The sequence below is a fragment of the Myotis lucifugus genome, unplaced genomic scaffold, assembly GCF_000147115.1.
Source record: "Myotis lucifugus unplaced genomic scaffold, Myoluc2.0 scaffold_173, whole genome shotgun sequence".
NCBI lineage: Eukaryota > Metazoa > Chordata > Mammalia > Chiroptera > Vespertilionidae > Myotis > Myotis lucifugus.
In genome coordinates, this window is record NW_005871221.1 from 1201008 (window position 1) to 1228795 (window position 27788).

Genomic DNA, 27788 nt, shown 5'->3' on the forward strand with positions numbered 1-27788 from the left:
TCAAGCTTTTGGTCATGTGTTTATTTAGGTATACGCCACTATGTTGCAAACAAGGGATTGTGGCAACTTACAAAAATAGATAAAATACAATAGAATAAAAATAAAAAGATTAGGGTAAAGGTAAAAGCAGGAAGACTAGAACGAAGCCAGAGTCCAGTGGGAGACTCAGTACAATTGTTAAAAATAATAACACATTTGACTTTGAGCTTCCCAGTGGCCAAAGCAAAACAGAAAATGTGACTGGTTACAAGATTCCTAACAACCGTTAGTTTGGGGCTTTGGTATAAACCTAATCGCCTTAGAATTTTCTTTTCTCTGTTAATTTATACTTGGCTTTGTTCTAAATGTGGTTGGCTTGGCATTCAAGGCTCTTTCCAAGCTGACCCCAACCTTCTTCTTGGGTCTCATATGTGGATGTAATCTGTGGCCTGGCCACACTGAATAAAAGCAACAGCCACCATTTTTAGAGCTGCTGCTAGGGTGGCATACAGTTAGCATAGAAAATATACTGACAAGCCCTGAAACCCCAACTCTGCCACAGACTAAGCTGCACTGTGACCTTAGATAAGTCCTTTCATCTCAGTTTCCTCATCTGTAAAATGGGCATATTCAGAGTATATACCTTATATTGTTGTGGAGATGCAAGAATATGCACATGGCATGCTTAGCACATGGTTGATGAGTCAAAGAATATGGTTTATTACCTGATTTTGAAACCTCGCCCTCCACTTAACTGCCTCCATGACTTAACTTCTCTAGGCTGCAGTTTGACTATCTGTAAAGTGAGGAAAATAACTATTCCTTCCACACAACCCACATACAAGGGCCTGAAAGCAGAAGAGGCTTAGGAAGTGTTTGGAGGCTGCAGCCAGAATCATCTTCCCAGACAACCATTTTGCTTGGCCTTTAATTTTTCAAAATCAGTCCATCCTCACTTTGCCTTTTCTCAGATTAATGGAGCAAGAGGAGCCTGAACACTTCTCACATGGTTGGGCTGTGATATCATAAAAGACACAGTCTTGTAAAACCCACACCCAGGGTCAAGGGACACGCAGCCCCCTTACGGGACTGTGAGTGGAGCGGGATGCTTGGGTGGAGGAGGCTGGATGTATCCACCACTATGAGTCAGGCCTTGCTCGGCTGGGCGTCATCGTTCCCCTTTATTTCAGGGGTGAGTTACAGCTTAAGCAAAACAACATCACCTGACAACGCCTGACGATACGAAATCACCTGACGATACAAAGAAATGTACTCAGCACAAAATGCATTTCCCTGCACTCTCAGGTGTGCAGCTAGAGTTCCTAACGTGACAACAGGGTGTCCAAATAGACAGATACCCAGGAGCTGGCATGCGGGGAAGCGGGTCTGGGTGTGTAGGGATCAGCAGTAAATACGTCTCTGAGGTGTTGGGATGGATTGGGTGCTGGGTGGTCTATCGCCTTCCCAGGCAGAGCTGCCTCTAAGCCAGGAGAGTAAAGGATGTAGACAGAGACCTTCCAAAGGAAATCGGCTGTATCCTGTTCCCAGTGTGGCCCCGTGCCCTCTCTAAACCTTTCCGGGCCTATTTCTCCTTTGGTGAAACAGGGAGTTGGACTGGAGAACTTCCCAGCTCTAAAAAGACTGTCCGCAGCAGATGAGGGGCAGGCTTCAAGGTCTTGTTGCCTGGATCTGAGGCTCAGGGAGCCATCAGCAGTTCCAGGTGGGGCATCCACCAGTGCTGCTCAGCCCCAGGTCCTGGGCTCGGGGCAGCCCTGGCACCAACATCTCTGAAGCCCGGAAAAGGGCTCCGGCTGTTCCCTGCAACCAGGTCCGATGCCTCCCCTGGACCCGACTGCTCCCATCTCGCCTTCCCCAGCCCCCCAGGCTGCTGGGCCATCTCACAAATGACCAGGTCAGGACTGACAAAGAAGAGGGAATCCGGTTCGTCCTGGCCCCACCCTGACCTCAGGCCTAGCGTCTTGCTCAAGGCCGACCTGGAGGTATCCCTGAGTGCATATAGGTTGTGGCTTGAAATGCCCAGAGTGAAAGGACAAGGTAGACCCCAGGCCCAGAGGCTCTGGAAGGGACTGGGGAGCGGTCCCAGGGCCTGGGTATGTGGCCAGAGTCAGCTCTTGTGGGTGGAGAGGGAACCTGGGGGCTGGCCCGGCTCTCTGCCCTGGTAGAGTCGCTGCTGGCAGGCAGCTGTCTGCAGCCTTCTCAGCTGTTGCTGCAGAAACAAATGACAGCACGGAGGAAGAAGAGAAAATAGAGTTGAGTACAGAGGGAGGGGGAACTTGGAACGGGGGGCTGGTATTTTTCTTGGGGTGTGGTTTCTGCTCAGTGGCTGGGTGACCATGGAGGTTTGGAATGTGGTTGGACAGCGGGTGGGGTAGGGTAGGAGGCCTGGCCACAGCCAAGGAGCGGGGACCTTAGCCAAAGGGCCCGAAGCCCAGGGCCACCAACGCTCAGCCAGAACGGGGACCTGGGGTGGCACACAGAGCCTGGCCTCCACCCAACATCAGTGCACTGGTCCCAAAGGCCTCTGGTTTTCAGAAGCCCTGGGAAGGGAGACAGAGTTGTGAGAACAAGAGAAATTAGAAGAGAGGGGAGAGGGACAGACACAGGGGGCAGCATGGTCAAGTCTCATCTGTAAAATGAGGCTGTTGTGACACATGGCCTGCCTGATCCAAACTGGCTCCTGAGGCAAGGAATGTTGTCTCCCTGACCTCAGTGTCTTCCCCTGTGAAATGGGCTTAACTATCTCTACCTCCGAGGGTGCTGTTGGGAGGGTGAGATGGGTTAGTGCTCATGAAGCTCTGGGCACAGTGCTCTGGAGTGGAAGCAACGATTACTCCACTGGGCGCTCAGGAAGCTTTCTGCAGGCTATGCCGTATGCCTAGCCCCTGGCCCGGCCCCGTCCCCAATAAATATTTGCTGATGGAGTTCCTTGCAGGAGTCGCTATGGAGAGCCCCGTGCCCAGCGCCGCTCCTCTCCTGTGGGCGCAGGTCCCCGCTCAGACCACGAAGTGGAGGGTGTAGGTGAGCTGGTGGCCGTTGTCCCAGGCGTACAGCACCCGCTCCTTCGGGTTGTAGTCGATCTGGGTGGTGTAGGCGTGCTCGTTGAGGAAGGGCAGCTGCGGGCGGGCGTCGGTGCCCGTGTGCGTGTCGAAGGCGTAGGCCACCTGGCCCTCCCGCTGGTTGTAGGTGTCCACGGCGTACAGGATGCCGCACACCAGGAAGCAGTTGCCATAGGAGTTGCGCCGCAGCCGCGTCTTCCACGTGGTCTCGCGGTGCACCGACAGGTCCCCCGGGTCCAGGCGGCTCAGCACGATCACCTCGGGCTGGGCCCCGTCGCTGTCGTCCACCGCGGGGTAGATGACCCACAGCCCGCTCTCGTCCACGGCAAAGTCGATGTCCGAGTGCCCGCGCCACTTCCAGGGCGTGGTGTCCTCGTACACCGCGTCGGGCAGCAGCGCCCAGGAGGCCACGAAGCGCTGGCGCAGGTCGTACTTGATGATGTTCTTGGTGAAGGCGCGGTTGTAGTAGAAGGCGCCCTGGTAGACCACGTGGCCCGTGCCGATCCAGTTGTAGGGCAGCTTGTACATGTTACTCCAGCGACCTGCGTGTGCAGGGCAGCTGGTCACACCCGCCCTCGGCTCACCCAGGGACCAGTGAGGCCACCCAGGGCTCTGGGATGGCTCAGCAAGCCATGGGTACTGAGTGTGCTGTGGGCCTGGAGCTGGGCCTATCGTCCTATCCCCGAGCCCCACCAAGGAAGGACTAGTATCCCGTCTGCCCAGGAGGAAACGGGGGACGCCAGTCCCTGCTGTGGCTCATGCTGCTCCTTTTATCTGGACGGCCAGGCCCCATCCTATCTGCCTGGGAAGGCCTCCTTATCTCTCAGAGCCCTGGCCCATGCTGCCTCCTCCACGAAGCTTTCTCTGATCTCCCCAGCTTGAGCCAGGGCCTCTCCTCTGTCCTCCCACACCTTTGTCTTTGTATCTTTCATTGGCTTTTGTGCCCCTCGAGGCAGGGACCAGGCCAATTTGCTCTGGCAGAGGAAGGACGTTAGCTGTTCCAGGTCATACCCTGTGACACCACAGCTCTCAGGGTAAGTCCAAATTCTTTCATGGGGCACACAAAGCCGGCCTCAGCCACTCTCTCACTATGCGCCCTGCACCCCCCTATGTCACAGTGCTTCTTCTCATTGCCGAGCCTCTTCACACACCGGGCCTTTACCTGGAACACCTTTCCTTCTCCTTTCTCTCCCTCCCCTAGGGCTCAACTCAGCATCACCTCCTCTGGGAAGTCTTCCCTGATCTCCCGGCAGGGTTGCGACTGCCCCCTGAGCTCTCCCTCTAACACTATATGTACTCAAATTGTTTCTTTAAGTCTCTGCCTTCCAAGGAAGACTGCAGTTCTGGAGCATGGGCCATGTCTAAATGACCCCTTCCCCCACCATGCCCCAGATCTGATAACCAACATTCTGTCCTCCCTGCCCAGACCTGCAGCTCCTCTGAGGCCTGGGGCCCTGCTCACCTGTAAAACAGGGTGGTAACCCCCACCTCCTGGATTATAAAGACAACATGAGCTGACTCACACAGGCGATTAGCATATAATACGCACCAGTGGAAACTCTAAATATTGCTCCCCTTGACAGTGAGTTACCCTCATGATATCAGGGCCTCATCCATCTTCTTTGCTGGGGCTTCCAGCTCCTGGCACGGTGCTAGCACTTAGGGGGTACCCCCGACTCCCCTTCTTGGGGTGGCAGAACATTTGGAGCTCGGCCAGGCTGGGGAAGTCTGGACCACAGGAAACCGCAAGCCAAGGAGGCCAACCCTCCACGGGGGACTCTCCCAGCCCCCACACCTTGCCCCGCTCCCATCTCCAGGGCCCCCGACCTTGCTTGAAGTTTTCCAGGTTGCGGAACTCCACCAGGCTGTTGCCATAGTAGTAGTTGGTGACGTAGATCCTGTCATCCTGCGCGGCCGGGTCCTTCATCCAGGCTCCCTCATGGCGCCCGTAGCTGTGGTGCCTCACGGGGGGGTCCACGGTCCGGAGGGTGCCCTCACAGCTGGCCTCCCTGCCTGTGGGGAGCGAGGGGAGCAGCATTTGGTACTCAGACCCACGGGCCCCGAGTCCGGGCAACAGTCCTGGGAACACTCTCTGGTCTAACCTAAATCCCTCCTGATGTTTTGTTTGCAGCCTCTTGTTTTTATTTCCCTCATGATCAAAGCAATGTCTGATCATTGAAAAAAAACACAGAACATTCAGCAAAGGAGAAAATAAAAACCATTCAGAATTTCATCGTCCAAAGAAACTTTCTAGCATGTTACATTTCCTTCCTTTTCTTTACATGTACAGTCATGCAGATGTACTTCTGAAAACTATGGTTCTTCCGAATGTGTCCTGTCTTTTTCCCTCCCCTCAGCAATTTCTCCCAGCAGTACATGGCCTTTTAATGATGTGACTTCTAGGTTCTACCAGGCCACCCGACAGCTGTGCCCTCGAATTTATTAAACCAGACCCCTCAGTGTTAGAGCTTTAGATTATGTCCAATTTTCTGACATTAGAAATAGGCTGTGAGGAAAACAGTTTAAGGGGCAGCTGTTGTCCAAATCGCTGATGGATCCTTAGGAAAGATTCCTAAAAATGGCGTGTGCTCGGGCCCAGGACGGCTTGCTGTCGCGGGCAGGCAAGATGCCCAAGATGGATGGGCTCGATGACTTATGGAGGAGGATTTCTACCAAAGGCACCAGCCAAAACCCACATATGTGTACCTAAAAACAGAGCCAGAGACAGGACAGAGGAAATAAAGAAGTGAAAATAGTTGTTGGATTTGATGATGGGATTCTAGGTGACTTTTTAAAAAGAACTTGCTGAGCCCTAGCCAGTTTGGCTCAGTGGATAGAGCATCAGCCTGCGGACTAAAGGATTCCAGGTTCAATTCCAGTCAAGGGCACATGCCCGGGTTGCGGGCTCGATCCCCAGTGGGGGGCATGCACGAGGCAGCTGATCAATGACTCTCTCTCACCATTGATGTTTCTCTCTCTCTCTCCCTCTCCCTTCCTCTCTGAAATCAATAAAAAATATATATATTTTTAAAAAGAACTTGTTGAAAATACCTGTTTCGTTGTAAATGTTGTTAAGCTTTTTCTGTAAAGGATCAGATGGTAAACATTTTAGGTTTGCCAGACCACATACTTTTGCCCCATCTTCTCCTTTTTTAAACAACCCCTTACCATGTAGAAACAGCTGGAGGGCTGGAGAAAAACAGGCTGCAGGCTGGATCAGGCCCACGGGCGTAGGTTGCTGACCCCTGGGAGGCTTACTCACCTTGCCTGGGGACTTCTGGGTGTGAAGGTGGCTCGGTGGGCAGGGGACTGGTGGTGGCACTGGGGCTTGGGGTGGTGGCTGGCCTCGAGGAGGGGGTGCCAGGGGCCAAGGCTGCTCCCTCAGAAGCCCTGGACCCAGCCTCCTCATGTTCCGCAGAGTTGGGCTCGGGCGGCCTGCCCTCCTCCCTGGGCGACAGCTGTTCCAGCCAGGAAGTGCCCCTGAGGGCGTTGTCTGTGGAGAGAAGACCCTGCGCTCACCTCCTAGCAGCACCTGCTGCTCCCGGCTCCTCCCCAGGCCGGCAGGCGCCCAGCCCTGGGGCCATGCGGAGGACAGGGGAGGCCTGGGGAGTGAAAGGCCTCGAAAAGTGGGCTTCGTGGGCGGCAGACCGGCTCAGAGCCCCCCAGCTGAGTGGCCTCAGCTTCCCCTTCTGTGAAGCGAAAGGCCCACCGTGTTAGGCTGTGGTGCTGATTATAGGAAAATGTGTACATTTGCACAGATTCTGCCAATTACAAGACCTCTTTCCTCCCAAGTGTCAGACACACTGTGCCAATTATTTCATTTCCTAGACTCCGTTCCAGGAGGCAGAAAGCCATCTCCGGACATTCTCCCAGTCCTGTCCCCTGGAACCCACCCTCAGGTTTCTCTTACCTAGTATATGACACTTCCAGCCGGAGGGGCGGGTGTAGCCAGCTTCCCACCACCTTCCGGACCCCAGCCCCTGTCCTTCTCTGTCCCCTCATTTCCCATCTCCCGTCTCTCAGCTTTCTTGGCAACCCCTTCCCCTCTTCGCCCACCCCTGCTGGCACGGGCTTTGCTCACAGGAGGCCTTTTTCAGCACCTGTGGGACCTGGTTTGGAGCCACCTGGGTCATCCCTGACCCACACACTTCTCCAGGCTGGGTTGGATCGGGTCTGGAAAGCAGACTCAATGACACACAGAAAGGGACAAAGACCTCTCAGCGCTGAGGACAGAGCTGTGAAGGGGTCCAAGGCAGGCTCTGCAGCCTGCTGACCTGGGTTCCAGTCCCAACAACTCGCTGTGAGACGTGGAGCCAGTCACTTTGCCTCTCTGAGCTGGGTTCCTCACCTGGGTCCAGGATGATACCGGGCGAAGTACAGAAAACTGTGATGCCGGGGACAAAGGAATGGTGTTGCTGTGATGGAGTGGGGGCGCACTGAGGGCCCTGGACTCCAGGACCAGGACCTGATTTCTTCCTGGCCTGGGCTTCCTCTCTGCACAGAGGTGTAGCCACGACTCATGCAGGGCAGCCCCTGAAGTCTCTCAGGAATGGGGCACACCCTCTGGTCGGGGGCCTCCTGGGGGCCTGGCTTGGGCAGCCTGCCAGGGCAGGGGCTTGTTCCCACGGGCCTCGCTGGCAGAGTCAGATGCCTGCAGCTGTTCTTGGGCAGTGTCCCAGCCAGGGGTCAGAGGCTCCGTGCTGCCCAGGCTGAGCTGGCAGGACTCGGGGCCAGCAGCTGGCACCAGGGGCTGGGGGGTCTCCCCTGAGCCCTGAGAAACCAAGAATTGAGGGGGCTCTTGAAGGAGACAGGCTCCTCACAGCTCCCCCTCACAGCTCCCTTGGATACAGGCTGGGCAGAGGGCCTCGTGGGGAGGTGGTCAGCAGGACCCAGGAGAGGGGAGCAGGCTCGGGACATTCCCAGGGACATCAGAGAAGAGCAGGCGTCTGCAGAGGGTCTTGGAGGAAGAGCCAGGAGCCACACTAGTGGTGGTGGCCCAGAAATTTGGCTACTCTTGGAACTTTTGTCTCTAGTTAATTACTTTGTTGTCCTTCACTGTGATGCACCAAGGGGCTGCAGGGAGAATACAGGTGTCTGTGGGCTCTTCTTTGGGGAGTAAGAAGTGGGAGGTGCCGGAGAGGCCATCCATCCCAAGGCCAGTCTGGAAACACGAAGTGTCCCAAAGGGCCCATGTCACGTTTTAGAACCCGGGCCTGGCTACAGCCCCTGCGTTCTCACCCCACCTGTGGCAACTGCCTGGCCATGGATTTGGTTTTTCCCACTAGACTGTGAGCTCCATATTAGACAGAATCTCTGGGCAATGCAGCAAGTACACAGTGGACCTGCAGCAAATCTTTGGATGAAGGAGGAGAAGTCCAGTGAGGGTGGCGACGGCTGTGAATCTGGAAAGGAACTGAGTGGCCCATGGTGTTGATTCTATCATTCCATCCGCACAACCCCATGAGGGGATATTATCCCACCGTGTGCATGAGCGAAGGCCACCCACAGGTAACCAGCGGAGTTGAACTCTGGGACTGTAGAGAAGACCCTGGATCCCTGTGGGACATCCTTGGGCTGTGGCCAGCCATCAGCAAGCCCCATCCCCAAGGTTTCAACCCCCCTCCAACTCACCAGCCTCGGTCGCCTCCCTGCTGCCCGCCTTGTAGTAGGTGATGCCTCGGATCACCGCCTGCTGCTGGGCCAGGGCCCGGGGCCTGACTGTGGGCTGGGGGAATCGACCCTGGCCACCGTCCTTTCTCAGCTTCTCCACCTTCAGCAGCTTCTCCTTAGGAGGTTTTGGGAGGGCCCTGTCTGTAAAGCTCTTCTGCGTGCTGCCGTATTTGTTGCTGTCTTTGCCTTTGCCTCCAGCTGTGTCCTAGGAGAGAAGGGAAATCTCAGACTTGGGGCTGGTAGAAGGGATATTGTGGGGGTGTCATGGAGGCTCAGCATGTGGGGGCTGGAAGGACTCAACCCATCTGTGGCAGCTGCCTGGTCATGGATTTGGTGCTCAGAGTACCCCATACATCCCAGGAGCTCATAGCCACAGCTTTCCTCCCATAGTGGCTACATCCATGACTGGGGTGTACCTGTTTCCCCACTCGGCTCTCTAGCTTCCCTGCAGGCTTGAAGGCCAGCCTGGTGGGTTAGATTCCTGTCCCATTTCTTAACTCCTATACACTCCCCAAAGGGGTTGACTACAATAGTCAGCTCCATGGGGAGGTAGCGACCACCAAGTCAGCTTCTCATCTCTGTCTCTGTCACTCACTGGTCTTTGTTTATGGGCAGAGGAGGGGTTCTCGGGCCCCTCGGCAAGGTGACCAGCTCCTCCCATGTGCCTGGAACTTTCCCGGTCTCAGCCCTGAAAGTCCGCATCCTGGGAACCCTTCAGCCCTGGGCAGACTGGCACTCCTGGGACGGCTGGTCACCCAGGCATTGCCCTTAGGGCATGCAGTTCCTAACATTTCGTAAATTTTGTTCTTTTCCTTCCCTTTTAAATGCCCTTGGTGCTGGCTTGGCACGAGAACACAGGGCCTGTGACGTCAACCTCCGTTAGGCAGAGCAAGGACAGAATCTGGACTCTGCGTGGTTCATTCACGCCTGTGGAACTGGCAGGAGAACAAGCAGAAAGCCAGCTCTGGGCCAAGGCTCCAGCCCTAGGTGGTTCCGGTTCAGATGCCAATGGCCCCAACATCACAATGTCAGCGCAGGAGGCCGAGGGTGGCAATGGACAGCATGGACTCGGCAGACACACAGCCCCTTCTGGCCCCAGTGCAGACACCCTCTCCCCACGGTCCACGTTTCCTCATCGGCCAAATGGGCGATGAGCATCCCGCTGGCAGGTGGCTATGGGATGAACTAAGATGATGTCTGTGAGGGAGTCGGGTTCGATGCAGGAATCTACAGCAGCAGCTCCCTTCATCCCCCACTCACCAAAAACAAGGCCGCTCGCTGTGAGCGGTGCGGGTTGTGTCCTGCACACAGGTGACTGGCGAAGGGGCACGAATGGGGCTGAAATCTGGTCTTACTCCATCAGCCAAGCCTCACGCCCTGGTGTGTCGCTCAACGGAAGGAGCCTTTGTGCAATCTGTCCACTCAAGGGGGCTACCCTTTCTAATCTATCTGCCCAGAGGGACGCCCTTTTCCTCAGTGCGTTTGCCTGCAGGAGGGCCTTTGTCAAACTTGCACAACGGTGTGTTATATGTCAAGGGTGGCTGTGCCTGTGACAAACCTCTGCTCACTTTGTGCTCTGAGCTTGAGCACGGAATGTCTGGGGGTTCGCTGCAGGAGTCCTTCACCCCAGGTTGGGTTGGATGATGTGGCGTTACTGTGTAGGGATCCGCGAGGCATTGCCTATCTACCCCTGAGCAAACTTGACCCAGGCAGTGGCCCAGCCACAGCAGGGGCGGCTAGAAGTGGTTGGCTGCAACAGACCTGGTCTCCCAGGGCCAGGCAGGGAGGGTCATCCCGATGACCCTGTCCCCACTAGTTTGGAAATGGGAATGAGAATTCTGCCAAGTGAGCGGACTCCTTGGCTAGATCCCCGCGTCTGCTCCCAGCTCACCTGGCCGATGGTGCTCACTGAATAGCAGGCACCCTCTGCACCCGCCCTGCCGTGGACGCTCCAGCCCTCAGCCCTGTCCTACAGCCCCAGACCCACCCAGCTGCCCTCAGGGCTGGGGCCTGGCACACTGTGCTCCCAAGCCCACCCGTAATCAGAGCCATGGTCTCACCTGAGCCTTGCTACCAGGGCCCGGGGCGGGGGCGGGGGCGGCGGCAGGGGCTGTGGCTGAGTCCTTCTGCAGCAGCTGGAGGCCCAGGCTGGAGAGCTCCTTCTTGATGCTCAGCATGATGGCCGACTGGTTCTCGTAGTGCTTCAGCTGCTCGCTGAAGTGGCGCATGCTCTCCCTCATCACCTCGTTCTCGCGGCTCAGGTTGGCCTTGATGCTCTGTGGGGGCGGACCCAAGGTCTTTCCAGCCTCCTCCCCTGGCCGCCCCACCCCTCCTCCTGGGGGGACACCCCGGCTCCTGCCATGGGGCTTTGCTGCCCATTCTCACGGGCAGGGGCAGCACCAGCGAGCAGGGCTGGAGTAAAGCATGCCGCTAAAAGGCCCTGTCGTTATTCTTTACTTTAAAAGTGAATGAATGAAAAATTAGATGAAATATGTTCACAGTGCTACATTAAAAAGATACAAACGGGTATAAAATATGTCCTCCTCCCACTTTTGTTTCTCAGCCAATTATTATGGATTTTCCTTTTTTCTTCCCTAACACTTTGCTTTTTCACTTGAGCCAATCTTGAGAACTCTCCATGTCTGTGTATATAGTGCTGGCCATTCCTTTACTGGACGCACAGTCTGCCACCGTATGAATTCGTCATTTAAGTTGCTACTTTAAAATTACCTCTTAATTTCACAAGAGATACATAAATACCTTCTTTGAATAACATGCTCAAATAATGAAACTCTTTGGGGTTTTGCGATGGGTGAGATGCTGATCCCTCCTGGTCCCCAGTCTCCTCCCACTGCACTGAGCACCGCTTCTACTCCCAGGTTTCTGCTCCTGCCTGCCTGTCCCCCACTTGCCGGGGACCCCACCTGGTTTTAGCAGCCCCCATCCACCCCCTCATGGTCCTTGGTTCTGAATCCTGCTGGAAACAGGACTGCTCAGAATCTCCATGTTCTCTCTGTGATCCCCCAACCCAGGGGTCCCCATCGCCAGGCTGTTGCCCAGGCTGACCTTGTCCATTGGGCAGGACTCAGGGAAGCTGGGTGGCCTGGTAGCAGCCCCAGGTCCCTAAAGCCCCAGCAGGCTGGGTATGTATGGAATTCCTGTGTCAAGTCTACTTCTCAGCTGAAGCAGGAGAAATGAGAGTCAGATGCAGGAAGCACCTCTTTGCTGTGCAGCCCTGGAGCGTCCGACTCTCACCGGTAGAAATGTTTACGGAGGATATAACCTGGGTGTGAACAGGTTTAGGGACCAAGAGGCAGCAGGCAGGAGTCGGACAGAGCTGGGTTCAAATCCTTGCTCTCCCCTTCCTGGCTGAGTAGCCTTGAGCTGGTGACTTGACCTCTCTGAGCCTCCGTGTCCTTGCCTGTTAAATGAGGATCTTTATCACAACAACTAAACATCAAGGTGACGCACAGAGATGCTAAGAACAAGAAAGTGAGTTCTAAACTAGATGGCCCGGAAGACAGAAGTCACCTGGACAAGCAAGTTTCTCAGCCTCAGCACTGCTGACACTTGTCAGGCAGCTGTGATTTGGGTGTGTGGGGTGTGTGTGTGTGTGTCCTAAGCATTACTGTGCATTACAGGATGCTTACCAGCATCCCTGGCACCTACCCAACTAGAAGCCAATAAATAGCATCCATCACCCACTCCCCCAAACTGTGACAACCAAAAATGTCTCCCGATACTGCCAACTGTCCCCTGGGGAGCAGAGGGCCGTGGTTGAGAACTTCTGTTGCAAGTGAAGAGGGAGAGGGAGCCAGCTCCTCCGAGCGAGGCTGTGCTCCCCAGTCCTCCCAGGCTAGCAACAAACTTTGTCGTATCACTTAGTGAACAGAAGCAAAGCACAGATAATGCAAAACAGGAGAGAATTAAAAATCATTTCCTTGCGGCTGTGGAAATCATTTCTGATTTGTTCCAGGCCCAGCAGACATCCCCTCCAGACTGTCTGGCTCGCAGTTGTGTGAAGTGAGTTAACATTTCCTTAGATTGCAAGCGGAAAAATCAAAGGATAACTGTTGAGTCAGCAAGAGGAGAGCCTGGCATGTACTAGGTGCACAGGAAACACTGGTGCCCGGTAGAAATTCAGTTGGTTGGTATTACCTTTCTCCCATGTTGGCATAGGCCTGGCACAGAGTAGATACTCGCCAAACACTTGTTGAGTAATTAAAGCCACTGTGACCCCAACTTTGGGGTTAGTAAGGGGTTAATCTCCCACCCTGGGCACAGGATGCCCAGGTGCCCCCTCCCTCTGGAAAGGAAGCTGGGAAAGGAAGCCCCCACGCCCGCTCCTGGCAGCTGCATGTCCCAGGCTCCCAGCAGAGGCCGGATGCAGGAAACAGGCGGAGGCCAGGCCGTGCCAGCAGAGATGCAAACCTCGAACCTGCAGCCTGGAACCCCTGCTCGCCCGGCTCTGTCCCTGTCCTTAGGGGGCAGTCCTAGCCGCCTGCCCGTCCTCCAGCCCAGTGGCCCTGACCAGGAGAAGACACTGTCTCCGTGGTAGGTGCCTTGAGCCTGGCCCCCGTGGGTTCAGCCCGTCACGGGGCATCACCATGATGCACCACCTCAGGGGGGCACCACTCACGTGGCATTTATGAGAAGGGTGGCCCTGAAGTTTGCAATGTGTGGGTCCTGGTCTTGGTGAACTGAGGGCAAGTGCAGGTTCCAGCTCCCTCCCCACCCCTTTCATACAAGCAGCAGGTGCCTCAGTTTCTCCACCCAGCCTTCCAGTTTCCCGCAGGCCCCGGAGCCCGTCAGACCTCTTCCCCACTGTCTAGACCCTATGGCCTGCGTCTCCCCCTCCCAGCTCTGCTGGAGTCCAGCTGTCAGCAGCCACCGGGGTCAAGATAGACCCTGCCCAGGCCCCCAGCACGGTGCCAGCCTGGCCTCTGGCCCGAGCCCCTCTTACCTCTTCCAGCGTGTCCATCTGGGAGGCCACCTTGTGGACGTAGGCGTGCACTCTCATCAGGTCCATGCTGTACAGGGCGCCCTCCAGGAGGTCCACCATGGACTGCAGCTGCCCAGGGAAGGGCAAGTCAGGGGGAGGGCAGAGCATAGGACCCTCGCGAAGGGCGCAAGGAGTCCCACCTCGGCGCACAACTCCAGGGGCTCAGAATGGCCTGCGTGGGCCCTCGGCACCCACTAGACCTCGCCTGCTAATAATCACGAGAAAAGCAGCAGATTCCATCTTTTGAGTGCTTGCCACATGGCAGGCACGGTGCTAGGGGCTTTAATGGGCTATTTCACATAATCCTCACAACACCCCCAGAGGTACGTAGAGGCAGCTCTAACCATAACCCCCTGGGGACCCTCCTACTGTTTCTTGTGCCCATGCCTGGCTTCCAGGGGCCTCGCTGGACCGGCCTGCATTTGTGACTCTCTTCAAAGAGCCACTTTGCCTCCAGAGTGTCTGGGAGCATATGTCCTCCTGGCAATGTCTGACTGGTGTGGGCATCGAAGGGCCATCATTTATACTCCAGCGTCCCCTGGGGCTGAGGCCGGCACTTGGCCTGTGACCACAGCCTGCTGGGCTGCCTTCCCTTCCTGCCCCCACGTCTCCCACTTCGGTACCAGCTTCTCCTGGGAGCACTTCCATTGTAAGTCACCCACACACAGATCACCCGCCTCAGGGTCTGTTCTAGGGACCCAACCAAAACACGGTTTGGACACCTTTTGTCTTCATATATTGGGAAGCTGCAACTTAGAGAGGGGAAGTGACTGCCCAAGGCCACCCAGGTGCTCTATGCTAGGGCCTATCATGCTTTACTGCTCCTGTTTTGTGTTCAGATGGGGAAACTGAGGATAAGAAAGAAGGGGGTGGGGCCTGCACGGCAGGTCAGTGGACGATGCTGGGTCTCCAGACCAGGGCTCTTCACTATAGCGGCCCCTCCCCTCCCGTCGCTCTCACACCTCATCAGGATATGACATTTCCCTCCAGATGGCTAGGATGACAGCGAGTGTCAGGGACAAGGGGCTGGCTGGGAAATCAGCTTCCCTGGCTCCTCGGCAGGGCAGCTCCTCCAGCCGCCCTCCAGCACGGCCCCACTCCCAGCCCTGCAGCATTTCTCAGGGCCCGAGCAGGCCAGCGCTCCCGTCTGGCCCTGGCCCGCTGCTTCCAAAACAGTTTTATTCCCATTCTCCCAGGGGTATTCAAGCTGTTTTAAGCAGAGAGCTTTTCTCTGAGTAGACGTGGCTCTCTAAAACAGAAACAGGGGGTGGGGGCTCTGATGGGAGCAGGGGTAGGGCTTTGAGTCCTCCCTGCTCCCCTACAACCTTGCTTAGGCCATGAGGTTGCCCGGTACCCGGAGGGCTTGGTGGAGCATAGTCTGAGAACCATGCACATAGATCCTTCTGTGCCTCGGCTTCCTTCTCTGTGAAATGGGGCAATAGGATTGTGAGGAGCAGTAAACGGGACAGGGCTCAGCACAGAGTGAGCACACAGCAAGGGCCTCATGGGTATCAGCAATAACGACTACTGGCCAGGGGGCTAAATGGGAACCTTCCAGCTTCACTCTGCTGACACCAAAACTGGCTTCCTAGCCCTGGCCGGTTTGGCTCAGTGGGTAGAGCGTCGGCCTGCAGACTGAAGGGTCCCTGGTTTGATTCCAGCCAAGGGCAAGTAGGGGACGTGCAGGAGGCAGCCAATCAATGATTCTCTCTCACCATTGATGTTTCTCTCTCTCCCTTCCTCTCTGAAATCAAATATATATATATATATAAACTGGCTTCCTAAAGCTCAGCTATGACCACGAGGCTCTCCCCTGTGGATAACTTCCTGTGGCTCCCCACTGCCCACATGTGACTGTCATCTCCTGAGCCTGGCATCTGCACACTCCGTGATCTGCCCCTGCTCCCCTCTTCAGCCTCAGCAAATGTTTATGCTGGGCCAGGCACTAAGGACAGTGATGAGCAAGACAGACACAAGGCTTCATGGTCCTTCACAGGCCGGCAAGGAATGCAGAGAGTAACCGAGAGGTGCCGGTTCTGGGAACGCAGACGGTAACACACAGGTGCCCAGAGCATTCATGGTGAGGCGTGACCTTGTCTGGGAGCCGGTATGAATTAGTCAAGTCTGCCAGGGAAGAAGTTTTGATTGAGCTGAGCACTGAGAGAGCAAAGATGGCAGGAGAAAGGCATTCTAGGCGAAGGGAGCAGCTTGTGCAAAGAGCTGGCGGTGGGAGGAAACATGGTGTGTTCGAGCCGGGCTATTCCAAGTGTGGTCTGCGGACCAGCGCCGGGCCAACCTGCTCCCTACTCCTCTGTGATACAATGCTTCTCAACAGTGAGAGAGGCGTTTATAGACTTTTGCAGCATTTGGCAGAGCAATTTCATATGTTGACTCTCAATAATCAAACACTGGACTTGTATTGTGCCTGTGTATTTTTGTTTCATTTTTCTAAGAATTGTTTTTGGAGTATTTTACAAAAGTATTGGCTCTTGACAGGCTTTTTTAACAACTGGTCTTTCACCATAGATAGCTTGAGGAGCGCTGTGTTAGAGACACCGACAGGTGGCTTGTGGGGCTGAAGCAGAGAGAGGGCAGGGAAGCATCCTGTACCACACACGCTCCCCTTGCTCTCACCCAGAATGCCCGAATTTCTGCTCTGCCCGAGAGACTCCTATACATCCCTCAAAGCCCAGTTCTAATGCTACCTCCTCCTCTTGGTTCCCACGGTCCCTGGGACGTCCCCCGACCCAGCACCAATCATGCTGCCATTATTGGGGTCAGGAGCTATGTCCCCATAAGACTGGAGATTCCTCAAGGGTATGGCTATATCTGCTTTGTGCTCAAGGGAGAGTGAAGAGGTGAGAGGTATGCTCTGCAGCCAACCTCCCCAAGAAAAGGGACCTGGAATCCCCTCACTCCTGCTCAGAATCAAGTAACCAAGGCCAAATCAGAGCTGGATTTCTTAGCTTGAGGAGAAGGGATTGGTAGGGATGAGGGGCAGGCATAAGGCAGGGGTGCCCTCTACCCTCCCCACGGGCTTCCTCTAACTTCTCCTCGGGGCTGCCCACAGAGAGCCTTCTGCTGAGGGAGGGAGAGCCAAGCCAAATGGGAGAGGCCTCAGCCCTGTGTCATACTTTCCTGCCCCCTTCTCCTCTTGGGGTTCTGTGGGTACCCCTCAGGTACCCGCCTCTGTTTCTAGGGTATCAATGAGGCAGAATATCCTCTCTTCTTCCTACAACCCCACCTGCTGGCACCCCACTCCAGTCCTTTAAGGCTAAATGAAACCCCCCATGGGCTCCTGTGTGCCAGGGACCCCTCCCATGGGCAAGGGGGCACAGCAGAGAATTCCCGAGCTCTAATCCTAGTGCTGGCCATTTCCTGCTGTGTGACTGTAGGCAAGTCACAGTCTCTCTCTCTGGGCCTCAGATTCCTCCACAAGTAAAGCTGGGACCATAAGTTCCCTCTCCAGGGTAAGGACGACGTTAGCCAGCTTTTACGGAAAGGTTTTGAGTAGCCTCCTGTCCAGTAGTTTGAGAAGTTAGTTATTGAGAAGTGGACTTGAGCAGAAGTTGCGTTTGTCCCTGGAGCTGGAGACCGGCCTATGGCTTCAGTGCCTGGGGTCTGCAGGGCCCTAGTGAGGCCCCAGGAGGCAGTGTGGTCCAGGGACCGCCAAGTTGTCAGAGGCCCCTTAGCTTAAAAGTCAACAACCCCCCACCCCCACCCCAACTTTGAGAGTTTTGGTATCCATTCAATTGTTACACTAATACAACTAAAGGTAAATGTCAGGAAAACATCTTTAGCCGAATGTCGAATGTCGGGAGACAATTCTTCGTGGGTCTCTTGCTTTTCTGCGTGTGTTGCACGCGGAGGCCCTGGCCGTCCCGGTTCCAGGCCATCTCGTCGTACAGTGAACAGCCGTGGGGCATAGAGACGGTGTGCCTTCTGGAGCCGGGAAGGTGTGCGCAGTGCCCATGATAACAGATTCGCATCCTCCAAGTTGGGACACCTCTTTTGAAAATCACCCCACTCCGTGTGCAAGTGTCACCTGGCCCTCATGCTATCGCCCTGCGGGGACTGGAGTGGGAGAACCAGGGCAAGAACATGTAGGAACTCTGGCTGCTCTGAGTAACAAAGTCCTTTGTTTCTGACGCAGGAGGCTGTGTCTTCTGCCAGCATCCATGAGAATGGCGAGCTAACCTGTTAGCTGACCAGGAGGGTGACAAACAGCTCAGTCAACTTCACAATCGTGACGCCCACATGTTTGGAAGAAATTATAAGATAAAAAGATACTCTCAAAAGCGCCAAGGGATCTGGTCCATTCCAAAAGGCAAACAAGAGAGCGCTGTGGTTCAGAACAGCTCTGGACCCAGCAGGGCCTGGGTTCAAATCCCAGCCCGCTAAGCACCGAGTTGAGCGGTAGGAATGGCACAAAGGGGCCTGGCTGGCTGGGGGACTGATCTCACCTGGCTGTGCTGTGACCCCGAGAGCTGGTGCTTCTTTCTAATCTGCCTATGGCGTGGGGTGGCGATGGTGTGAGCACAAAATTCCCATAAAGGATGCTACAGCCTTGAGGCTACCTGCCATGATGTGAGGGCGTGGGCCAGTGACCTAACCTCCCCGAACCTCAGTGTTCTTTTCTTGAGGACAAAGACCCCGTATTTCACAGAACGGTTTAAGCATATAGAGGAATAATCTGTAACGAGAGCTTAGCACAACATCTGGCGTGCAGGTGGTACTTGAATATGGGAAATATTATTACTAATTTAAAACAATAAAATGTCATGGAATTTAAAATGCCATGTAGAGGTGCCGACAGATGAACTGGTTTGGGTAAAATACAGAACACCGGACTAGATGGTCAGGGGCTATCTATTCAGGGCAACTAGCCAAAGAATGCTGCCTCCATCACCTACGGACCCCATGGTCTTGGGCCAGGAGTGGCTGCCCTGCAGGGAGCCTGTTCCCTCACCTGTGAAATGGGGTGATAACAGCACCTGCCTTAGAGCGTGTGGACTCTCCACGGGCAGCCCAGCCTGGTGCCGGCCCATGCTGGGTGCTCCTCCAGGTGTTCCCACCCCCGCTCTCAACCCAGAAGGTCTACCTTGAGGAGCTCGGGGGCCTGCTTCTTGAGCTTATCCATCTTCCACTCGTTCTCGCAGGGGTTGAGCGAGGAGGGCGGCGCGGTGCAGGAGCAGCGGCAGTCGGACCCCGAGCTCACGGTCTCCACGGTGTAGAAGTCCTCCACTCGCGCGCGCCCGCTGCGCACCCGGCTGCACGCGTCCTTGCTCAGCGGCCGCATGATGCACTTGCAGCGGCAGTCCGAGCCCTCCGAGGTCATCCGCACCTGGTCCACGTCTCCAAACACCTGCAAGAGGGGCTCAGGTGAGCCAGAGGCCAGTGCTGGGGGGAGGGAAAGAGGAGAGGAGAGGAAGGGGTAGCAGAATCCAGCCCCCTACCCCTCCCCCACCTTTGTGAAGGCGGTTAGAGATGGCTGAGAAGCTAGCATCCACTACAAGGAAATAGAGGGGTTATAATAATACAGATTAAAATATTAACAGCCGCTTATTGAGGAAAACAATCTGACTGTTCCTCAATAAGTAAAATACAGAACTATCATATGACCCCATAATTCTACTTCTAGGTATATACCCCGAAGAATTGCAGGCAGGTATTCAAAGTCTTGCGCAGGCATGTTCATAGCAGCACGATTCACAACAGCTACAAGGTGGAGACAAGGCCAATGTCCACCCACTGCTGATGGATAGATGAAATGGGGTCCATCCATTCAGTGGAATCTTGTTTAGCCATAAAAAGGATTAAGTAGCGATACACGCGAAAGCATGTTTGCTAAATGAAAGAAGCCAGACACAGAAGACGACGTATTGTATGATTCCATTTATATTAATGTCCAGGATAGGCAAATCCAGAGGCAGAACACAGAGTAATGGTTGCTGGGACTTAGCGGGAGGGGGAGGGGGAATGACTGCTTAAAGGGCCCGTGGTTTCCTTTCCGACTGGAGAAAATGTTCTGGAACGAAGTAGTGGAGGTGGTGGCACAGCATTGTGAATGCACTGAATGCCACCGAGTTGTATACTTTAAAATGGTTAAAAAGGTAAATTCTGTGTTATGTGTATTTTGCCACAATACTAAAAAATATGGAGGCCTTTTATTGGGCGCTTTCCACATCCCAGTTTTCATGTGCATCACACCCTTTAAAAAGGCCTGTGTATGGGAGGGTGTTGTTATCTCCAAAGTCCTTACCCTGGCCTTCAAGGCCGATGTGAGCTGACACCCGTCCCTCAACCCCTCCTCCTGCCACCCTTTCCTTCACCCACTCCAGCCTCAGGACCTTTGCAGATGTGGTGCCCTCATCCTGAAACCCTTATCTCCCTGCTATTTCCTTGGCTCACTCCCTCACTCTTACATCTCACCTCCTCCAAGAAGCCTTCCCTGACCACCCACCTCCCATTACTCCCTGTCCCTTTATCTAGTGTCTTTTTCCTTATTGCACCTGTTACCATCTGAAACATATCTGTGTGCTTTTTTTTTGTCTCCCCTACTCTGCTGAAGGCACCATTAGAGGCAGGGACTTTGTCTAGTTCCCTTGTATATCCCAGAACAGTGCCTGCCTGGCCTGGAGTAGGAGCTCTGTAAATATCGGTTGGACAAACAGGCCTGCATTTTTCAGACACACGAGAGCACAGGGCTAAGAGCCTGGTGTCTGGAGCCTGGGTTAGAAACTGTGAGCTTATGGGCAACTCAGCCTTCCTGTTTCCTCATTTGTAAAACGGGCTCCTGTCTGGTGGGGTTGTTGTGAAGATTAAATGAGTTAATGTGGCCAAGAACAGAGCCCAGCACATAGTGAGTGCGCCTTAAGTGTGAGTCTTTATTAATGCAGCTAAAGAAACAGGTTCGGAGAGGTGAAGTCACATGTCCAAGGTCACACCGCTTTGACTGGAAAGATCTGGCTGCAGACCTGACTTCGGATGGAAATCACTGGTCTCTGCTGCTTCTATAGGTCTGTTCCCACACACCCTGTGTGACCCTAAGCAGGTTACATAACCTCTCTGAGCCTCGTTCCCTCAGTGAGAAGGTGGCTGACTCTCCATACCCAGCCTCCTGGCAGTGAGGATCAAATGAAATCACATGACCTCCATTTCGTGGTTTCCCTCGCCTCCTCCCTTTTCTCTCAGTTCCCCCTGGGATGCTGCACACCCAAGTGTCTAGCTGTGTCACTGGTCACTGGGGTCAGCAGGACTCCGTGGCTCAGTGAGATCAGTGGCAGGTGCCACGCTCAGTCACCGCCTCCAGCCTGCCTTGTCCTGATACACCAGCTGGGCTCTGGGAGCCCCAACCAGCCACTCCCTGAGCTGTCTCAGCCCGTCCACTCTGAGCTCTGGGCTCCTGGGATGCAGCAGTTCCTGGCTCAGTTAACAAACCAAGTCTCCTGGCTACTCAGCTCTCCCTGAAGCCACCAAGCCCAACTGAATTCTGGGCTTTCTGCCAAGCCCAGCACCCAGCAGTGTCTCTGAGCCCTCAGACACCTGTTTGAGCCCCTGGCCTCTGCCAGGCCCTGGGTGACAGCTGGAGGTGCAGAAGAAATAGATGGAGGGCGAAGCTGGCATAGTGAGTTCTGAGCACAAAGATACCCATGAACACTGCTTGGAAGAGGGTGCCCCTTGGGGACATCTTTAAGGAGGAGGAAGGCATTCCAAGCAAATCAAATCTGTAAAGACAAGCCTGGCACCTTGGGAGTCTGGAGGAGGGTCACCCTGGCTGGTACTTGCAGGGAGCCTGGGTGGCAGGAGGTAAGGGTTGGGGTGGCAGAGCCTGGCTCATGGAGGGCCCTGAAACTGGGCTGAGGATCTTGGCTTCTTCCTGAGAACATGGGAGCATCATGGAAGGGTTTTAATCAGCGGGAGTCAGGATCTAATCTGCCTCATGGGAAGCTCACTCAGCTGCTTGGTAGACAGACGGTAGATGGAGGCGGCAAACCTGGGGCAGAGTCCATGGAGGAGACATTTATTGAAAACACACCGAGTGCTGGGAAGGGTGGGGCAATGGTTAGGAAGACAGCCATGGGCCACCTACAGCTGAGTGCTCTTGGGTGGATGATTTAACCTCTCCGTGCCTCAGTTTCCTCGTTTGTAAAACGAGGACACTACGAGTGCCTACCCAACACAGGACTGTGTGGACTGAGACGGAACACCAGAACTATGCTGAGTCCAGGGTCAGCACACACAGTAGTCTGGATAGTGTAGCTGTTATTACACCAGGAATCCTGAATGGGGGTTGATTGGCCGACTGTTTCTCCACGTGGGTGCACTGGTAGATATTCTTAGCAGCGTCGTATAGAGTAGGAAACAGCCCTAGAGCCATCAAGTGACTTGTTCAAGGGGATTAGAACCCAGAATGGGTGGACTGCCAGCGCCTTGGGGAGTGAGGACGGTGGGAAAGAGGGCAGCTGTGGGTGGAAGCTTTGTCCTGGGCCCCCAGTAGGCAAAGTGTACAGTGGGCACTGCAGGGTGACTCTCCCCTGCCCATGACACCAACAGCCAGGCTTGGGGGCTGAACATTCATTCCTCAGATCACCGCTAGTCCCTTCTCCTCCTTGGAGACTCCTGGGCCCCCTTCCCAGCTCGCCACTTCCACCCACTCCCCCAGGTGGAGCTAAGCGCCCGGCGGGTGGATGTGGGTGCGGTCTGTGTGGTCAGGCCAGAGAGGCCTCCTCCTTGGGAACCAGCCATCACCCCAACGCCCACCCCACCCACCCCAGCAGCAGCCTCCACATCGGACTGCAACATTCCTTCCCTCCGCAGATGAGGTGCTATGTCCTGATGGGGGCAGCCAAGGCCTGGGCCCTGCAGGAGTCGGAAGAGGGCCTCTGCTCCCAGCGGCAGCAACTGCCGGGGCCCAGGCAGGGCCTGACCTCCGGGGATTGCCATGTCCTGTGGTGCTTGTTTGGACGAGGCTGAGCTCCATGATGAGGCGCCAAGCCCGGACTCAAACCCCAGCCCCCACTTCTCCTCCCTGCAGGGCCTTGACCCTCGAGACTCAGCTTTCTCCTCTGCTGTGGGGAGGCAACAGCCTTTCCTCGTAAACTTGTCCTGAGGCTGCAATGAGTCAATGCGTGCGGAGTGCCTGGCACCAGGCCTGGCACAGAGTGACTGCTCCCTAGTGGCACTTGCTATTAGAGCTGCTGCCAACCCTCCCTCACACTTTCTACCTCTCCTTGCTCTCACCACGCCCCATCTTAGAGAGGAGAGAGCTGAGCATCAGAGAAGACTAAGGGCTTGCCAAGGGTCACACAGCACAGCCTGACTCCCAGATCTGTTTCACATGCTGTTCCTCCCATGACCACCCAGAGTCACCAGGCAAGGGCTTCTCTAGCACCTGGGACACAGAAGGGGGTCCTGGGGGAGCATAGGACCTGGGGCTCCCGCCAGGCCTGACCCACCCTGCTCTCGGCACGAGGGCAGGAGGTGCTGCCAAGCAGGAAAGCCCCTGCCTCAGCCCCCCATCTCTCCCTGCAGCCTGGCTCAGCACACACTGCCAAAGCCCCCAGAAGTGGGGGTGGACAGTGTTTAAAAAGGTCCCTAGGTATTTGCAAGGAAATCCCACAGTGAAATGGCGAGAAGGCGTACTTGAGGTTTTTCTGAAGAGAGATGGAGAAATCTGGCTGGAATTGGGAAGAGGGGGTTCAAGCTGTGAAACGTTCTAGAACTGGAACAGGCTCAAATGGTGACACCTTGAGGTCGAGTCTTCCCTCTTCTCTCATGCCAGCTTCCATGTCCTCCTGCAGCAGAGACCTCCCTCCCTCCCGTAGAGCTCACTGCCAACTGGACACCTCCCCCTGGATGCCCGCAGGCATCCCTAACTTCATCCATCCAAAACTTGACCCAGCCTCTTCTCCCAGACCCATGTCTAACCCTCCTGCCCAACCCAGATCTCTGAGCCTCCTTTTTTTTGTTTTTTGAATCCTTACCCGAGGATATTTTTTCCATTGATCTTTAGAGAACAGGGGAGAGAGAAACATCAATGTGAGAGAGACGCATCAATTGGTTGCCTCCTGCATGAATCCCAACTGGGGCCGGGGATCGAACCTGCAACCAAGGCGGATGCCCTTGACTGGGAACTGAACCCGTGACACTTCAGTCCTCGGGGCAACTCTAACCACGGAGTAAAACCAGCCAGAGCTGAGCCTCCTTCTTACTCTGGACACCCCATCCGCCATGTTCTTCTGATTCTTCATCCAAAGTGTTCCCCATCTCTCTCCCTTGCTCTCCACTCCACGGCAACAGCCTGATTCAGGCCACAGTAACTGCTCTCTGGGCAGCACAGCAGCCTCCTCTCTGCCGGATTCGTCTTCTGAGAGCTCCTCTCTGCTGGATTCGTCTTCTGAGAGCTCCTCTCTGCTGACCTGTCACTCTCTTCACAGACCTCCATGGCTCCCTGTCACCTCCATGAGTCCTCAACCAGGGGATGCGCCTCAGAATCGCTGGGCGCACCTGGAGAATCAGGCCCCCCAGGCATCTGGGTGCCCACTAACAGCCAAGAACCATGGAACCCCAGGAGTCTCTGAACTCATGGAACCCCAGGAGTCTCTGAACTCCTCCCGCTCCCTGTCCAGGACATTTGGGCAGCCCCACCCTGACTCGTTTGCCCCTCAGTGTTGGAGTCTGTCAGGCAGGGAGGGACCACTGACGCCTCGGAGTGTGGGCAGGAGGGCTGTGTAAGATCCTGAATGTAAGTGCTGGGCGTGGGGGGCACACAGGATGTTTCTCGGGGCTTTGTCCTGGGGCCCCCAGACAACAGGGGTGTTGGGGGAGGTCTTCCCTGCAGAGAGACCCTGCGGGGCTGGCCCCACCCTCTCTGTGCGCGGGTCTCCATCACTGCCTCCCTGGCCTGCTCCGAGCCTGTTTCCAATTACACCCACAGGCGGAAACTCCTGGAGCGGAGGCACAGCAACACCTAAGCCCCCGGGACCAGCCTGGCCAGGACACCGCCGCCTGCTCCAGCCCCTCCTGTTCCCCTGGCCCAGATCCCTCCAGTCCAGGCCTTCCCCTGTGCTCAGACCTTGGTCTGTGGCGGGGCTGACCAAAGACCCCCTCCCCACACCTGAGTGCATGGAGGAAGCGAGGCGCCAGCAGCCCTTTCACAGATGGAGAAAATGAGGTAGAAATGGGAAATTCACCACAGTCCAAGGACGCACAGCAAAAAAGCAGGTTCCCAGAGGCCTCTGGGGCACGGCTGGGTTTTTATGTGGTTACCTCTCTGTCCATCCCAACCAACCTCCACGCTGGGCAGCCCCTCAGAAGCGCCAGGGAAGCGATGAGCTCCCTCTCCCATTCCCAAGCTGGACAAAGCACTTCCTTACATGGAAACGGCAAATCCTCTTTAGGAGGGACCTTGCTATAAACACAAAATTAACACACACTGAGCAGGGAGCTGGCGGAGACCACAGAGATCTGTGGTGAGTGAGGATGAAGCTGCCCCCATAGCCCAGGAAGGATCGGGCAGGAGAGGAGCCCGGACCTCCTAGGAGCAGGAATCCTGAGGAGGGGCCAGCTCACCCCTTAGACTTCCAGTCCCCAGGCTAGCCCTCCCCTGGGCTCCCTCCAACCTGGGAAAATAGGACAGGCTCAGAGAGGAAGGAGGATTGTTACGTGGGAGGGAGAGGGTGATAATGAAAACAACTCTCTCCACAGAGCCAGCAGGAGTCCGGCTGTGCTGAGGAATGTGGCGTAAATTCACCCATTTTTATTTTTCCCAGCTGGCTGAAGCCGTGCGGGGGTGGGAGGTGTCTGGGGGAGAGCTGCCCTGAGTCCCCCATCTGCTTCGTCCTCCAGACTCTAGAATGTGCCTCCCCACCCCACCAGCCCCAGCTTGCCCTGGGACAACTAAACACACACACACACACACACACACACACACACACACACACACAACCTAGCAAGTGTTTGGCTGACTCACTACACAAACAGGGTGTTGGGTTTTCTTTGTCTTTGCTTTGTTTTGAATGCGAGCCCTCCCCCACAAGCTCTACAGCCCTCTCTGCATTGCTCAGAGGATGCCCAAGACCCAATATTTCTCCCAGTCAGAGAGAGGAACCGGGCTGATGGGGTTATCTGGGGGTGGGGGTGGGGGTGGGGGTGGGGGGTTTGCTCTCTTGTTCCTGTACCTGAGCCAGGTCAGGGAAAATCCTAGAAGGCCCTATATGGAAGGGAATTTGGGGAGACATCGTTTTTCAGATGGGGAAACTGAAGCCCAGAGACAGGCAGGGGCTTGCCCAAGGTCACACAGCCAAAGAACAAGGAACCAGAACCCAGGTGTTTTTTATTCACAAGCCGGCTGCCTCTCTACACACCCCCGTTTGCCCATCTATAAAATGGGAATGACACTCATTCCCTTCTTGTCCCTGGAGCACAGGGTCAGGACAGCAGCCCACGTGGTGTCACACCCTGAGCTGAATCTTCCGGGTGAGGGTCTGCCAATGCCCATGCTCTTATACTTACTGGGTGGCGGTGGCTTCTGACCTTCACCTGCCTGTGGACAGGACAGCCTCACCTTCTGCACAGGAAAGAGGCTGGAGAGAAATCACTCCTTCTCTCTCACCCTCCATGAGCAGGGCCCTGCCTCCCTCTTGCCCTTCACTAACTCCAGTCCTGTCCTCGATGGGTCATTTCCAAAACACTCTCAAGGGGCCCCGCTCTGACACTAGGGTGCGCTCTCTGCATTCCGGATCTCACCCCCTGTTAGAACCCGTGTGGTGAGATTTCATAACCACTGTGTCATGTATTGGTTACCTACTAAGTGCCAGGTGAGGTGCTAAACATCTTAGAGGCATGAACGCACTGACTTAGAGGTCGTGATGGGTGCGGATGCAGGGTGCGGGAGGTGTCATAGTTCCCCGTATGCACAAGGGAATGGAGGCTCAGAGAGCTGACGCCCTAGGGTACCCAGCTAGGATTTGAACCCAGGTCTGCCGGACACCAGGGCAGATCCTTCCAGCTAACAGGGAAAACAGCTCAGGCCACTTCTGGAGACACGGTTCTCTAGAAGCAGCGGTTCTCAACCTGTGGGTCGCGACCCTTTGGGGGTCGAACGACCCTTTCACAGGGGTCGCCTAAGACCATCGGAAAACATATATAATTACATATTGGTTTTTGGTGATTAAGCACTATGCTTTAATTATGTTCAATTTGTAACAATGAAATTGGGGGTCACCACAACATGAGGAACTGTATTAAAGGGTCGCGGTATTAGGAAAGTTGAGAACCACTGCTCTAGAGGGTGCATGAGGTCCCTGGCAGGCCGGGGCCAGACCAGATGGGTTCACTGGGGAGGGACTCTGGGTCCCCAGCATGGCCGGGAAGCCTTGGCCCAGGGGCTGCTACAAACCTGGGAGTCGCTGGGTAGCAGTTACCTAGGGTCTGCCCCCATGAGTCAGCCTTCCATGGAAACTTTGAGTCAGATCTCCAAACTGCCCCTGCCCAGCGCTCCAGGGAATCCCTTCCCTCGGCTGGGGACTGCATCTCCTGTCTGAGCCCCTTCCAGCCTCCTAATGCCCCCCTCTCCCTCGTCCCGGGTCTCCGTGCTGACCTCCATCCTGCACTGGACTGGGTCACAGCGCCCCTTCCTCAGCCCGGGCCCCAAGCACCACTACCATCTCCAGCGCTTCTTTCCCCACGCGCTCCTCTCCCGGGAGCCAGGTCCCGGCGGCTTCCAAGCTAAGCCCGAGGTTCGGTCTCCCTTCCTGGTCCTCCGCTCGGGTCTCCCGCCCCCTCCTTTGGCGCGCACCCCTAGCCACAGCGCCCCCTCGCGCCGGGTTCCCCACGGAGCAGCGCCCTGGTCGGAGGGCCGCGCGTACCTTACTCTCCGCGCGCACCGGGCCGGCGCGCAGCAGCAGCAGCAGCGGCAGCAGGAGCAGAGGCAGCGGCCGCGGCGAGAAGGTGCCCACGGCCATGGCGGGACGGGCACAGCGGGCACCGACAGCCGGGCGCGGACGCTTGGAAGCGCGGGTTGCACTGCGAGCTCGGTGCCGCTTCCGACTCTGTTT

At 55.7% G+C, this 27788-nt stretch overlaps 1 protein-coding gene across 2 annotated transcripts; it reads right to left on the reverse strand.

Annotated features, from left to right (window-relative positions):
* Positions 1 to 27788, reverse strand: OLFML2A (olfactomedin like 2A). 2 transcript variants are annotated; one of them, XM_014462203.2, is made up of 8 exons: positions 27600 to 27788; positions 18830 to 19093; positions 13690 to 13797; positions 10787 to 11002; positions 8688 to 8931; positions 6319 to 6549; positions 4884 to 5069; positions 1 to 3598 (listed from the first exon to the last, which is right to left on the reverse strand). In XM_014462203.2, the coding sequence occupies exons 1-8, from the start codon at positions 27693 to 27695 to the stop codon at positions 2994 to 2996; spliced, it is 1950 nt and encodes a 649-aa protein (XP_014317689.1). In that variant the 5' UTR covers positions 27696 to 27788; the 3' UTR covers positions 1 to 2993. The 2 variants fall into 2 exon arrangements, with proteins under 2 accessions (XP_014317689.1, XP_023615870.1); XM_023760102.1 differs by lacking the exon at positions 13690 to 13797.